General features: G+C 38.6%; 1 protein-coding gene across 3 annotated transcripts in view; it reads left to right on the top strand.

The window, feature by feature from the left end:
- The window catches only part of LOC134205121 (allatostatin-A receptor-like), a 329,283-nt gene that overhangs the window by 246,683 nt on the left and 67,498 nt on the right, over nucleotides 1-15,102 (top strand). For all 3 annotated transcript variants that reach the window (XR_009978062.1, XR_009978061.1, XM_062680065.1), the window contains exon 3: nucleotides 3,094-3,252. Coding sequence is in view for 1 of the 3 variants with exons in the window: in XM_062680065.1 (XP_062536049.1) it covers nucleotides 3,094-3,252 (159 nt within the window). In the remaining 2 variants the exon portion in view is untranslated. The remainder of the gene's footprint in view (nucleotides 1-3,093; nucleotides 3,253-15,102) is intronic.

The raw sequence follows: 15,102 nt of genomic DNA, 5'->3' as shown, positions 1-15,102 counted from the left end.
AAGAACTGGTGACCCAAAAATAAGCAATACCAGCGCCGACCGTGTCCGAATGCAGGTCAATTGAGGAATGGGGTGGAAAATGTTGACATGATACTCGCTTTGATAGAAGCCGACGAGTCATCTGCACTTCCACGAGAAATCACTGGGATGTTGGATATATGGGGTAGGTATTGTGGCAGGGTTCGTTTTGGTAAACGGTATGCCGTGTATAGCGTGTAGTTTGGTCAATTCAAAACATAGTCGAACGAACACTAATTATTTTAATTACCGACCGCACTAAGCAGAACAAAATTGTCGATGACCAGCCGATCTTTCTGCTAACAGTACAAAGCAGAACAACATTTTCGATGACCGACCGATCGTTCTGCTTACTGACGCGAACTGAATCTTCACTTTCTAAATTATTTACTCACCTATACAAAGCAGAACAACATTTCGATGATCGGGCGATCGTTCTAACCGCTAACCGCACAAAGCAGAACAAATTATGTGATGACCGGCCGATCGTTCTGCCTTCTAAATAAATCACGATGCAGCAAACAAACATTATCTACTTTTTTCACTAAATTCCGACAGAAAATTTGATACTCCTAAATAAACGTCTCGGGGCCCTCCTTAGCCGTGCGGTAAGACGCGCGGCTACAAAGCAAGACCATGCTGAGGGTGGCATGAGAAATTATTAAAGGATATCATGACATGTGTTATGCACATGCCACAATCTTGACGGACGAATGTGTGGCGATCGAATGGTGGAAGCAGCTCTACGAGGACCATTTAAATGACGCTGAGAGTACATGCAGGAAAAGGCAGCGGAGGAGATGCCTACGTCAGTTCAGCGGACGATGGAAGCCAACCAGCCCTCATCTTGATAGAAGTTAAGGATGCCGTCCAACAGCTAAAGACCAATAAAGCAGCTGGTAAAGATAGTATCGGAGCTGAGCTCAACAAGATGGGCCTAGAAAAGCTGGTCACTTGCCTGCGAAAACTGATTGTCAGAATCTAGGAAACTGAACAGCTACTGGAGGAGTGGAAGGAAGGGGTTCTATGCTCCATCTGCTAGAAAGGCGACAAGCTGAAGTGTAATGTAATGAAAATATTTGTCCTGAAATTTATATTTAAACCTTTTTATTATTTATTTCAAGGATTTGGCGCAAATCAATCTATCTACGCACTAAGTTAAAATTTGAATTGTGCGAAAATGCATAGAATAACTTGATTTTGATAAGCCTACACAACTCTTATAATTTTATTTTCCATTTGGGCTGCCAAATATAAAAGTTTTTATATTTTACATTAGTGCACCGGTAAAAAGTTAGGTTATGCAGTGGCGTCTGCTGAAAATGTTTTCATCCGAATGTAGCGACAATTCAGACAATCAAACGGAATCAGACGGATCAACGAGTGAATATAGATGCAGGCAAAAACCAATCTGAAATACACCAGAGCTAACTGTTAGGCAGAACAAATTAGTCAATTTTTCTTTTCTTTCTAATTTTGTGAATTTCAACTAGTTTTTTTACGTATTGTACTGGATGACCATAGTTCAATAAAAAACTATTCAACCAAAAAAATCATTCCATGATATGCTAAGATCGCGCTTTTTTAAATGCAGGTTTCAACTGCAACATCGGATTAAAATATTGATTTATTTCATTGGCTTGAATTATGATTGCAATTGATCGGCAATTTGTTTTTAAACACAGAAATTGCTGTTAAATGGTCACAATAAATGAATTACTAACCAACGCAACGCCATACACAAGCAGCTTGTGGTCGTAAAGATTGGTTTTCACACTCATTGATAATTGTAAAAAAAATACATTTATTTATAATTAAACCACTTTTAAATTGGAATTTATTTTCCATTCATGCTCCCGTGGCAGTGCCATTTCTGTCCGTGTGTAGTCCAATCGAATCACCATCGCTCTAAGGTTTTTAATGAATATTCATGACATTGGGGAAGTGAATTTTCCACTTCATCAAACAGGTCTACCCTCCAGTATGGAACGAGAACGGTAGGGAATCTCATTGCATTCTTTTGGGGAAAATTGTCCAGTATGTAACCCTCGAGCTTAAAAAATAAAAAAAACATTAATTTCTTTAAAAATTAAATTACAATCCGTTTGAAGTGACAGAAATGCGTACTAGATATATGTAATGGCCATTACATACAGTAGTTCGAAAACACATACTGGACACGCCATAACAAAATTCAAAGGATTCTAATAATTACAAATCTTTTGAAAGTAACATTATGCTATTAATTGCATATTATTCGGCAACCTAGCCGTAAGAAAATCATTTTCTTTTGTTAAATAACTTGGCTATGCATATGCAAACCACAAAAGAATAAAAATTTGACAATCTTCGAATCACCAAGTATAGAAGTTTTCTTATTATGTGTCAATATTTTAAAACGTTGTTTCTGCAAAATTGCAGATCTCGAGTTGTTCCTGTACTGCACGAAACCGTCGGTACGTAAATATTACATATAGGGGAATTGTTCCGTTTTCCATCTCACTGTACAGTGTACATATATTTATCTCATCGCAAAATAAAATACAGCACCAATCTGGTCGCTTCTGCTGAAAAAAAATCACAAAAATAAATAACAAATCAAATACATTTTCATTGCTTTATTTTTGATGGGATGGAAATGGAAGCTATGAGATGAATTGCCGAATCTTTCCCCTAGTTTCCATATGCAATAAAAAAAAAAACAATATTTTACAGTTGGTTCATTTAGTCACACTGAAGCATTTTCTTCCATTTTCTCCTATACATGAGCATACACCACCATTAATCCACCACTCATTTGGGGTTAGTTACCTAGCACGTGCAGAATTCAGTTTTATGGTTAACCCATTAACTTCCGGAGAATATGCAAGCACAAGCACGTTCACATAAGTTGTCCCATTAATAGTACGCAGGAATACAAGGCGGAATGATTACTGCATTTCATGTAACATGCCGGTGGCTGTGGTGTTTAAAAGGTGCCACCAAATTGGAATGTCAACTTCATTCAAAATAACGATATGTCATCGATTTGAGTAATAATGCTCCCCCTATTTTTTCTTTTTTTTTTCATTCTAGGTGATACTGGTACTTAAAAGCATTGGAGTATTTGTGCCAGATACGTCCTTCAAGATATCGCTGCAAATCGTTTCCCACGTACTGGCGTACACGAGTTCCTGCATCAACCCACTGCTGTATGCATTCTTGTCGGAAAACTTCCGGAAGGCCTTCCGAAAGGTAGGTGAAATGTTAAATATCTAGTGATTACAATGAGTTTCATTGTTTGTAAGAGGCTTTCAGTTAACATGAACTATTCTGAATAAATTATACGATAACACATCAACGATGATGATGATGAGGGTAAGAACAGGTTATTTTGTTACAAGACTAATTAGTTTCAGAGCAAGTATTAAAAACCTTTAGGTCTTCTACAAAAATGCGAAAGGCTTCTCATAGCATAAACTAAATACCATGCCTTATGGTATTTATTTATTTATTAAAGCCAAACACAAGTGTGTGTGTGTGGGAATGAGTATATTACCTTTAGAATCATTACAAAAAAGATACAAACTTTTGAGTGTGGAAGTGTGGAATGTGTGGAATATTAGACTTTTATTTCCTGTGGATTAAAAATAACCTAATCTAAATCACCTATTAATGATAATGCCTCGTTTTTAACAAGACACCAATTTTTTGTGTGAGACACTATTATTTTCCATAACTTATGTACGCGATTGCTAATCTTTATTAAATTTTATAGTGATCAACTAGATTAGTCTATCTAGCAGTAATAGTATCTTTCTCTTGAATTATAAAACATAATAAAGAGAACAAATAAGAAGGATCAACAGCACTAGAGGGAAATAGCTTCCATAATTTCCATCATTCACATTTAATGACATTTATTCAGAATCAAATACACCTCAAATACCCTGATTAATCCACCTAGTGGAAATAGATCCTTTTTTGTACACCATAAAAATATTACAAAAACAGTACAGAGTGGCCTGTCCGGGTCCGCAAATCATCTTCCATCTGATCGATCCGCCTTACTCGCTGTGCACCTCGCCTTCTTGTGCCCGTCGGATCGTTATCGCGCATTGTCAAGATCTCGTGCCCGTAGAAGATTACCGGTCTAATGAGCGTTTTGTAGATAGTCAATTTGGTACTACGGCCAGGGTTGTAAATTTTCGGCAGCACTGGATGAAGGTGATGTTTTTTTATATAATGTTTTTATTTTCTTCCTGCTTTGAAATCAACCTCACATTCCCGGAGAGGCAGAAAAGTAAACAACAGAACTCACATCACTCACTGCGCCGCGAAGATGAAATTTACCACAGCAAAATGTACACATTCAAACAGCAAATTGAAAAAAATCACCACGCGTTTAAATGAGCCACTCACAGTCATACGGTAAGGCGCGAACTGAGCAGCCTGTCAGAGCGACTTGTGAGTGGCTGAATGCGAAATTGAACGGTCGGTGTTGGAAATGATTTTTCGGCTGCACCCAGTCGCACTCAGCACAGCGGCAATGAAGGCGACTGCAGATTATACTGAGATCCATGTTTTTCACTGCACTATTTCTACCCTGACTGCGGCGAAATCTATCCGTCCGCTCCGTCTTGCGGAGTCCAAAGTACGTACGATTTTCTGCCACGATGCATCTCCGAACTTTCGATCCATCGTCGCCTTGATCAACCGCGTCAGTTAATCCGGAAATCCGAGTTAGCTGCCATAGCTGGTCACAATCCATTGTATCATATGCGGCTTTCAAGTCGATGAATAGGTTATGTGTGGGCATGTTGTACCTATTCGCTACATTTCTGCAATACCTGACGTACGGCGAACACTTGGTCCGTGGTAAAGCGTTCGCCCATAAATCCCGCCTGGTACTGGCCCTCGATCTCTTTTGCAAGTGGTGATATTGGACGACATAAAATTCGGAAGAGGCGGCGTTCAGCAATGTGATTGCGCGGTAGTTGCTACAATCTAGTTTATCGCCCTTTTTGTAGATGGGACACACGACACCTTCCATCCACTCCTGCGACAGAATCTTATCTTCCCAAATCTTGGTAATTACCCAGTGTAGCGCTCTAGCCAGTCCCTTGCCACCATGTTTAAATAGCTCTCTTGGTAGTTGGTCAACCCACGGGGTTTTGTTGTTTTTAATCCAGCGATCTCCTGGGTTTCCTGGAGATACGGAGCAGGAAGACGTATGTCCTGCGGGCATGCTTCCAGGTTCATTCCCATACCGCCACCGTTGTCTGCCACATCGCCATTGGATCACCTTACGCTCGTCCGTAAGATAAGGTTCGCGTTTATGTTCTTACACATATCGGGCTGTGGGACATGGCCCTTACGTGAACGGTTTAACTTCTCATACATATAACTATCGTGCGTTATTAGCGCGGTACGGTTACTCCGTCTCTTCATGGTATCGATCTTCCTGCTGGCGCTTTTTTCTCCGAATAATCGAGTTTTTTTCTGATTCGCGCCCGTTTGTATCGTGGCTCGTTCACCCTCGTGCGGTGTTGCAGCAATCTCGTCCATGCTGCATTATTTTTTCCACTAACTGCTCACATTCGTAGTCATACCAATCGTTTCTTTGATATCCTGGTGCAGCGGTTGCGGTGCTTCCAATGGCGGACCGAATATCTCTCCAGTCATACTCAAGAGACGCTGCGGCTAGCTGCTCTTCCATTGGGAGTGCCATTTCCAGCTACTGCGCGTAGTCTTGGGCTAGATTATGTAGTCTTGGGCTAGTCTTGTAGCCGCCCAATGTTCAACCGTGACAAACGACTTCGACGCGTGTTGTACACCGTTTTTAAAAAAACGCCATTTGGCATAAGGTCATTTGACATAAAGACCATTTGACAAAACGGTCATTTGGCATAAAGGACATATGGCATAATTTTAAACTGCAATCAAAGAGTGGGTCATTTGGCATAACGGACATTTGGCATAATTTTAAACTTCGAAGGAGAAAGGGTTATTTGATATATTTTTTCTCATAGATGACTAATGGTAGACATTTTACGAAAGGATGGACAAATGAAACAGTAGGATTACTTCTGAGGAAAGGATCACATCCATCAATCCAGGCAAACGGCTACTTCCGGAAAAGAAATCATATCTTCGTTGATTGTTGCCGGACATACACCTACTTTTGAAGAAGGTATCAAAACCAACATTGAAAGAATGGATTAAATTCACCAGTGCTTTATTCCAGGAAAACCCTTACATTCAAAGGATGAATGATATCCACTATTGCCTTGTTCTGAGCAAACTCCTACCTTTAAAGAAGAAATCACATCCACCATTGCCTTACATCGAGAAAGCGTCCACGTTTAAAGAAGGAATTACATGCACCATTGCCATAATGGGGGGAAAGGCTTATATTTTAAGAAGGAATCGCATCCGCCTTTGTTATAATACGGTCAAACGCCTGTAAGAAGGGATCACTCCACCATTTCCTTAATCCGGACAAGCGCATTCTTTTAAAGAAGGGATCACATCCACAATTACCGTAACTTGGGCAAGGTCCCACATTTAGAAAAGGGATCACATCCACGATTGCCTTCAACCGAGCAAGCGCCCACTTTCAAAGAAGGAATCACATCCATCATTGCCTTAATCCGGGAAAGCGCCTACTTTTAAAGAAGAGATCACATTGCCTTAGCCCAGACAAGGGCTTACTTTTTAAAAGGGATTATATCTACTATTGCCTTAATCCGGGAAAGAGAATACTTTCCACATCCATCATTGCCTTAATCTGGGCAAACGCCTACTTTTAAAGAAGGGATCACTTCCACCATTACCATATTCCGAACAAAACCAAACCTTCAAAGAAGGAGTCACATCCAACATTGCCTTGAACCAGACAAGCGCATCCAAATAGATGCGTTATTTTTTAAGACGAAAACATAATACCGTGGGGCATCGAAATCCGTACACTTAAGCACCTTAGTATATGAAAAAGTCATTAGAAAATAGGAATCAAATGTAAATAAAACATTTGTCATCAATACAGGAGCATGAAGGCTTCTACTTTTGAATTGTTTCACATTCACTCATTAAAAACTACGAAAAACATGATAAAATAATGAAATAAATCAACTACTCCTGACTCGAAATCCGTCCACCGTGGACGGATTTCGAATCAAAGGATCAAAATCCGTACAACTATTTTTAACTAAATATTTAAATTGAAACAATCTGATTGACTAAACTACCACTGTAAATAGTTCGATACGCACCTTGAGAACCGCACCCTTCGATTTGTATTCCGCTGATCTTATGTACTGATTCGCAATAAGCAATAAAAACACAGTTAATTTTGGTGCAATTATGCTCTACCCGAAAACAAAATGGTGGCACAAACTCCGCGTTTGGTAGGTGGAGATTTGTTTTTGATTTTTGTTGTTTTAATTTCAAAGCCTACTTTCCAATTCTATGCCCTAAAAGCTTACTGCCAAGAATCTGAACAGGATAAGATTAATTATTCCTACACTAATTATCTTTAACCCCCTTTAATTTATTGATATCTCATGAGGTGGACGGATTTCGGTGCTGTACGGATTTCGGTCCCGCACGGTAATTCTTGGCTTTCACGGAGCAAACCATCCAATTGATGCTTTCTACAAAATAATTATATCTTTTTAATATTATTATCGACCGGTGTTATTCCGGTTTTTTCCACACCACTTAGTCAAGCAACACAAGGACACAAAAAAAAATATGCCATAAGTCCGTTATGCCAAACGACCCTCACTTTTGGCGCTGTTCACAATTATGCCAAATGTCCGTTATGCCAAATGGCCTTTATGTCAAATAGCCTTTATGCCAAATGGCATTATTCCAATTGACTTTATGCCAAATGACCCGCTCTCATTTCCTTCCCTCCTGCCTGAGTGTTCATGCCACCGATGAAGATATAGTTGAAGAAACGGCTTTTTATCCTCAGCTTGCACAGGTATACAAAAAAGCGTGACAGAGGAGGGAGGGAAAGTCCAGAAATCTCAAAAAGTTGTGAACGTCATATTTGAATCGCCCCATTGGCTACCACCCAATCACGTGTATTCGCATCTGGCCCAGCATTATACAGCCGGTTCTCAGCTCGTTGGTGATGTCACAGCTTTGGAGGGAAATTCAGCAATTGTAAATATATCTAAGCGTTTTTTTAATTGACGTCTGTCGTTTTATTCCGTCTGTTCATCCCCACTCTGCTCGTAGGGTTCTCACCCTGATATGGTTGCCAGTTTCGCATCAAGTATACTGTAATAATTCCTCTTACTATTGTATAATAATTCTGCATTTAAAACAAAATATCACCAACTCATCATTAAAAACTTCATAAACGTCAAGTACATATTGATTTCACATGAAATCCACCGACCGGAAGCATACATAAAAGTGTTTGCTGATTTTCTTTTAGCTCTTGCTTATCATCTAAAGTGCATCCGAAGTCAAGCAGCTCGTGCGATATACAAACTTGCATTCAACCGTGGATTGGGTATGAGTTAAAAAGAAATGGGCACCTAAAGGTATGGTGGCTGCATGAAGAATTTGATGGCAGTTGCCTGCACGCTGGCTTACGGAACGCAGAAAGGCAAGTGTCGCTTGTATGGAAAATGAATGTGGCAAAGTTCGTAAAGTTAGATACCAGATGAAATGAGTTTTCCTCGCGTCGGAGTGGAAACAGCATATGTTGCGTCGTTCAGTTTTATTTCAAGTTTCATAGTGATACAAGCAAGAAGGGAAGAACTGATGTTTGCAGCGTAATTTGGCTACATTAAAGTTTCAAGCTGACTTTAAAATCGAATGGAGCGACTATTCAATAAATTACGACGAAATTGCTAGTTTCAAATGGTTGCTTTGAAGATTTACTAGGAGTTATGTTCATTTAGAAGTAAAACAAGGGCGTGTACTATTTGGATTTTCACTGAAAAAGGTTTGGCATCAATTTGTTCGATATTAAGACTGGTGCGCCGATTAAACTAAATTTCGACTGTGTATGGTTGATGAAATTCTCTAAAACCAGAAAATTATGTAGCGTAGAATGGAACTTTAAATAGCTTAAGGGAACGTCCACAAATTACATAACGCTTGGGGTTGAGTGAAGTGTGACGATCCATACAAAATTTTCAGAAGCTTCATACAAAAAGTGTGACATAGGGGGGAGGGGGGTTGAAAAAGTCAAATTTTTGCCTTACGTAATTAATGGATGTTCCCTAATACGGTGGCATCGTGGGAGCAGCGGTGCAACCATTCAGGGCCGTTATTTGCTCGTTAGAACTAAATAGTATTCACTGAACAATGATTATGCCAATCGTTACCGCTGCTTTTGCCATGCTCGGTAGCCAAATCATTCAACAACTGAGCCATTGCAACGTAAGCTACGGCAAATATCAAAGGCAGACAATGTTATTTCAACCCTAAACTGTACGTTACCTATAGTGGAACCTCATCCTGACCAGTGCATGGTAACAGATTTATATCGGAACTTGTTATTCTGTAACGGCAATTTCTTATAACAGAGGTTGTTGTAAAATATGTACCATTAGTAGTTCAAATAACATTGTATAAACATTTGTTCTAGTTTTAAGAAAAACGCCATTTATTATGTTTTCAATTGATCAAATATGTAACTCGATGTGTTACATGAAAAGTGATGAAACTAACTAAAATTATTGCAAAATAATGTTTTTGAGATGAACAAAGCTATCACTGGATATGTTATAAGAATTTTTATTTATTACATCATATTGTGTAGTTATGGCGATGATGAAATTTTCTATTCTTCATCCGGGACAAATTATAACAATTGATTTAATTGTGATATTATTTTGTTATTACTAACTAATCGGGATGTCATTTTTATTCTTCGGGCTGTAGACTATCCGGCGAGTGTTTTATGCTCAGTACTCATCGCAAAATTGTTCCATCTGTTTGTATGGTTTCAGTATAATATTGACATTTTCGCTCAGAATAATTCACATAAACGTCATACTCATCATGCCATTTCCACAGTTTCCAAGTAAACATTTATGCAATAAAATTAGCGTCAGGGTTGAGCGATTCGTACGATTTCCTGCGAGCAGCTGCACTCTTTTTCATCACCATAATGATCCGGGACTAATCAACTACCTCTTAATCACCAAATCACTACCTCTCAGATGAAAGCGAAGCATTTTCCAACAGTTGGATCCGTCCTGTCGTACGAAAAAGCTGTCGAGATGATAATCGCAATGTGGTCCCATGATTTAACTAACCTTCGAACGGGTCGTATTGTGGTATGGTGGACACTTTTACCAAGACTGATAAAAATAAGCGCACAACGTATTGATAAGTGTTGTATTAAACTGAGTCTGCTGTTGAAAACTACACATTCATCATTCAACTATATTAGTACACTACTAAAAATCCACACATATTTATTGGCAAAAATCCATAGATTTAACTTATGATGTATATCAGCGCACACATAACCATTCTCCACGCGAACTACTAATAAAATATATGTCCAAATAAACTTTATGTGTGGTCTCGAATTAACAATTATTTATTTTATGTGTGGTTTTATATCGATTATATTAGCGTGGAGCTATTGCAAAAATTTATAACGGCGACACATATATCTTATATAGATATTTTTGGCAGTGTAAGAAAAACAGTAAAAATGTGCTGATCAAATATTTACATAACGTGAAATTTGAAGATTTTTTACTGTGTCATTCCTAATCCCCACACATTTCTGAGAACAGGCTTGCCTTGTAACAGACATGCTTGCTCCAACAGAAAACCCCATTATGTGTTCACTTCTAATCAGCTTAGAATACAGAACCCAGTACTCCCAATTTAAAAAAAAATAGATCCGGATGTGAACGAACAATACTAGGGGATTTTATTGAACAAATTTTATTGAACACTCCCTTTGATATTAATCTTCCTCCGGGATGACCATATTGCTTCTATTGTTGTCGACTGGATCAGAATAGAATCGATCAAGTAATGCCAACCTCCATTTTTGTATGTGAAAAAAATAGACAGCATATCGTTCTAGGGCCACATTTCATCTAATGTTGTGCCGTGAGACGAGGCACACTCCTTAGTAATCCGGTCGCACACACCCACACCGTATTCAGGTAAGCTTGGGGAAAGCCATTTTTGTGTGGTGGGTGATGCGTTAGGAGAAGTTTGTTTATATTGGAAAGCGATAGATCATAATTATTATTGTGTGGCAAACAATATATTTTTTTCTTTATTAAAGAGGCTTGCAGCCCTAGGCTGGCTCACCTCTGAGGATATAAAAATTTCATCATTTCTGTTGGCATCACAATCTGTCGATAAATATGATCTGCGTTAGATGATCCAATGTATTGTATTAATCACAAAAGTAAGTGAGAAATAATCTTGATACATACCACGAGCGAAGTGTATATATTGCGCCTGCCATACACGGATTATCTACATGTAATTACAGGAAATCTTCAAATGAATGTTCAATTATCCTGTTGGGACGTTTTTTATGATAAACAAATAAAATATTTTACATTCAAATGACAGATTTTCGTTGAATTGATATCATAAAACCATTAAAACGAATGCTACCAATAAATGTTTATTCTACACGTACACGAACCACGAAGCATTAAACCTATCTTGCACCGTGAAAATCCGAATTGAAATAGTTTTTATCCTGCCCGTCAAATTTCCTACGAGGTTCGCGCGCGTCAGCTTTCATCAGCCTCTACTCATTTTATTTCGTTTACTCTTATAACGTGAACTACTGACTTTTTTATTTTCCCAACCAACTGTGCAAACTCGCCTTTCATCGTGACGCCACGGGAAGCTGAGAACGGGTCACAACTTCATTTCTACCATTCAAATAAACCAAAACCTCTGTCAAAAAGTTGTTTGGTTGCTGGCAGTCAGTGTCAAGCAGCAAAGTCCAGAATAAGTAAAAACTTTGGAAAAGCAGGAAGGAAAAGAAAGTGGAAACTGTTGGTTTCATCTTACTGACAACTCGGTTTGTTTGATTGATCAAAAAGGTTTAGCTTTAAACTCAACTTGCTCCTATACTGTTTTGGTTACATGCAGATGAAGGAAAATCGGTGAAGCACAAAACTTATTTTGTAGTTCTGAGAACAGACACATATTATAACAGTTTAATTGATTACCATGAGTAAAATATTTTGAAATATTAAAGGTGAAATTAAAAACGATCCTAAAAAATGCAGCAGCTTCATACATACAAAACTGATACTAAATATTTATTTGGATTCGTACTTCTTATCTATTTTCATTTCTCACCATCCATAGACAATTGAAACGCTAAATGTTGTATGTTGTAAGCATTTAAATGAAACGAATACCATTGGCTGTCAAAGAGTCTCGCAAATGTAGTAAATTGATTGTATTGCGAAAGTTTTCCTTTCTCTGCTGCACATAAAAAGGCAGCTAAACGTAGAAAAATGTGCATAAAAGAACAGCAACCCTAATGTAATTTATATAGGTAGAGTTCAGGGTTATGGAAAAGTTGTTCTCATGAACTTCTCCCTAGTTGGCAAAACAAAAGGTACCACTTTATCATCATGGGAATTCCCCTGTGAAGGATTTCATAACGGAAGTTTGTTTCTTTTTTAACTATTGATTAATTCAATCATTGCGACCATTTGTCAGATCTATACCATATTTGATTAGATGTGAATTAGCACGCCTTGGCTACGATATTCAAACATGCCATTGTCAAATAGAATCGTCCGAAGATTTTGGCAAGATCCAACAGAAAAAAAATTAAAATTCGTTAGGAGACATCCTCTAGTAGGCAGCGACTATTATTCTGAAGTTGGAAATTCAGTAAATTGGTATCCACAAACGTGATGCAATTATCATCAACTCAACTGAGATTGGTTCAGTCTTGGGTCGACATGATTTTTTTTACCATTCATTCAATCAGAGAATAAAGAACCCACGGCATCCCAACATTGATGATGAGCAGATGTTACCCAGATCTTGCTGGTTCCGTACAGCAATTGCACAGCGTATGATTGATTTTTGACAGAAAATTTTCATTTTTCAATTACAAGTTTTTTTTGGGTAACGAATTTTAATCAATCAGTAGCAACCTCTCAAACACGTCCATAGATTTGATCAAATGCAAATTATGTCCATTTTCTGTTATTTGCGCTGAATAGGAGGAAATTCATGTAGTTTTGATGTAAACATTCTTTCGAATGGCTTTCGCAATTTGCTACTCGCCCATAAAGGCAGAGTTGTTTCATATTGGAGTTTGGGGCAAGGGTGCCTATAGGTGTGCGCCACCGCTCTACGCCGCTGCCAATGACAGTTTTTGGCGTGCTGCGGACATTTTTGCATCAGCAGAAAAATTTTCCACGCGTCAAAACAAAAAAAAAATTTTTTTTTTCAACTGTCGATTATGGACGAAATTATTAGTGCAGAAATCATTCAAACCCGGATGACCGAAGTTTGGAAATGAATTTCCAAAGCATCCAGAAAAATATAGCTCTATTAGTGGAATGTATTCAACTGGAGAGTGCTTAATTCGTCTTAGACGGTTCCAAAGCATGTTGAATCCACGAGATGCCGGACGTACAACTATTCATTCAGTTCCGCGGCGGGTGGCTGTTAATGACTTCCAACGGATCGGTGGCGTGCCTCCTGTTTCGCTAATGACAACTGCCGTGTCAGAGAAATATTCATGGGATGTAGAATGATCCAGCTCCATAAGTATATCGGGAAGAGGGTAAGAACTTTTGGAACAAGGTGAGTGCCTTTAGCTATTATTACATTATTTAGTAAATTGCATCAACTTGGCGTACTTATACAGGGTGTCGACTACCTGGGAAAACCTGGAAAGTCAGGGAAAGTCAGGGAATTTCATTTTGGACCTGGAATGTCAGGGAAAGTCAGGGAGTTTTAATTGAGGTCAGGGAAAAAAAATCATTAAACCCAATAATTAAAATTTATAGGGAGGGGGCCTCCTTAGCCGTGCGGTAAGACGCGCGGCTACAAAGCAAGACCATGCTGAGGGTGGCTGGGTTCGATTCCCGGTGCCGGTCTAGACAATTTTCGGATTGGAAATTGTCTCGACTTCCCTGGGCATAAAAGTATCATCGTGTTAGCCTCATGATATACGAATGCAGAAATGGTAACTTGACTTAGAAACCTCGCAGTTAATAACTGTGGAAGTGCTTAATGAGCACTAAGCTGCGAGGCGGCAATGTCCCAGTGGGGGATGTAATGCCAACGTAGAAGAAGAAGAATTTATAGGGATTTTTTTTAACCGGGCAGTATACTAAACTAAGCACACATAGGGCGGAGGAGGGGTTAAAAAGTCCATTTTTTGCGTTGATTCTTCCCATAGCCGATAAACAATACTCCGAGGCAGTTACAGTCGACAATCACCTCCACTATCAAGCTATAAAGCTTATTTTTTTGCGTGGCCGTTGGTAGTCTCTAGACTAAAAGTTTACTACGGGCCCTTTTCATGTTCCTCATCGAGTTTGTTTCTATTAATCTCTAAGCAATAACAGACGTTCCAAAGTCACGTTGCTCAAATGGTCACTGTTGAGATCTGATCCAAAAAGTTTTTTTTTAAAGTTCCCTTTAACCTTGTAGATTATTCAGTTTGATTAGTAAATTGCTTACTAGACTTACAACTCTAATGAAAAAACCTAAACGTTAACCTTTTGTTACCGTTAACTTTTGATGAAAATGTAACGCCCAAAAAACTGAATCAAATGGCTGAAATAGGCCATAATTCAAAACTTCAACCTACAACAAACAACTAGATATTTGGAAGCTTGTTAGAAGAAAACGCCGAATAGTATCTTTGTGGTCCTGTGACAGCACTCCACAGCATCGGCATCATCTCCAAACAAGATTCTGTAGATAATGTTTTAAAAACATTTCGTGATCTTCCATTTGATGATGGGCTTATAAAGGTCGATCCTTACGTCCTTGGGTGGTCAAATTAATGGTCATGTAGAGATAATGATAGTGGAAAGCATCATATAGTTTACCTCATGTACGTAGGTGGCGATGCTCTCAATTAAACGTTACTCG

Source organism: Armigeres subalbatus, chromosome 1 (assembly GCF_024139115.2).
Source record: "Armigeres subalbatus isolate Guangzhou_Male chromosome 1, GZ_Asu_2, whole genome shotgun sequence".
Classification (NCBI taxonomy): domain Eukaryota; kingdom Metazoa; phylum Arthropoda; class Insecta; order Diptera; family Culicidae; genus Armigeres; species Armigeres subalbatus.
Note: the sequence above shows the minus strand (reverse complement) of the source record. Positions and strands in the feature narration are given on the sequence as shown.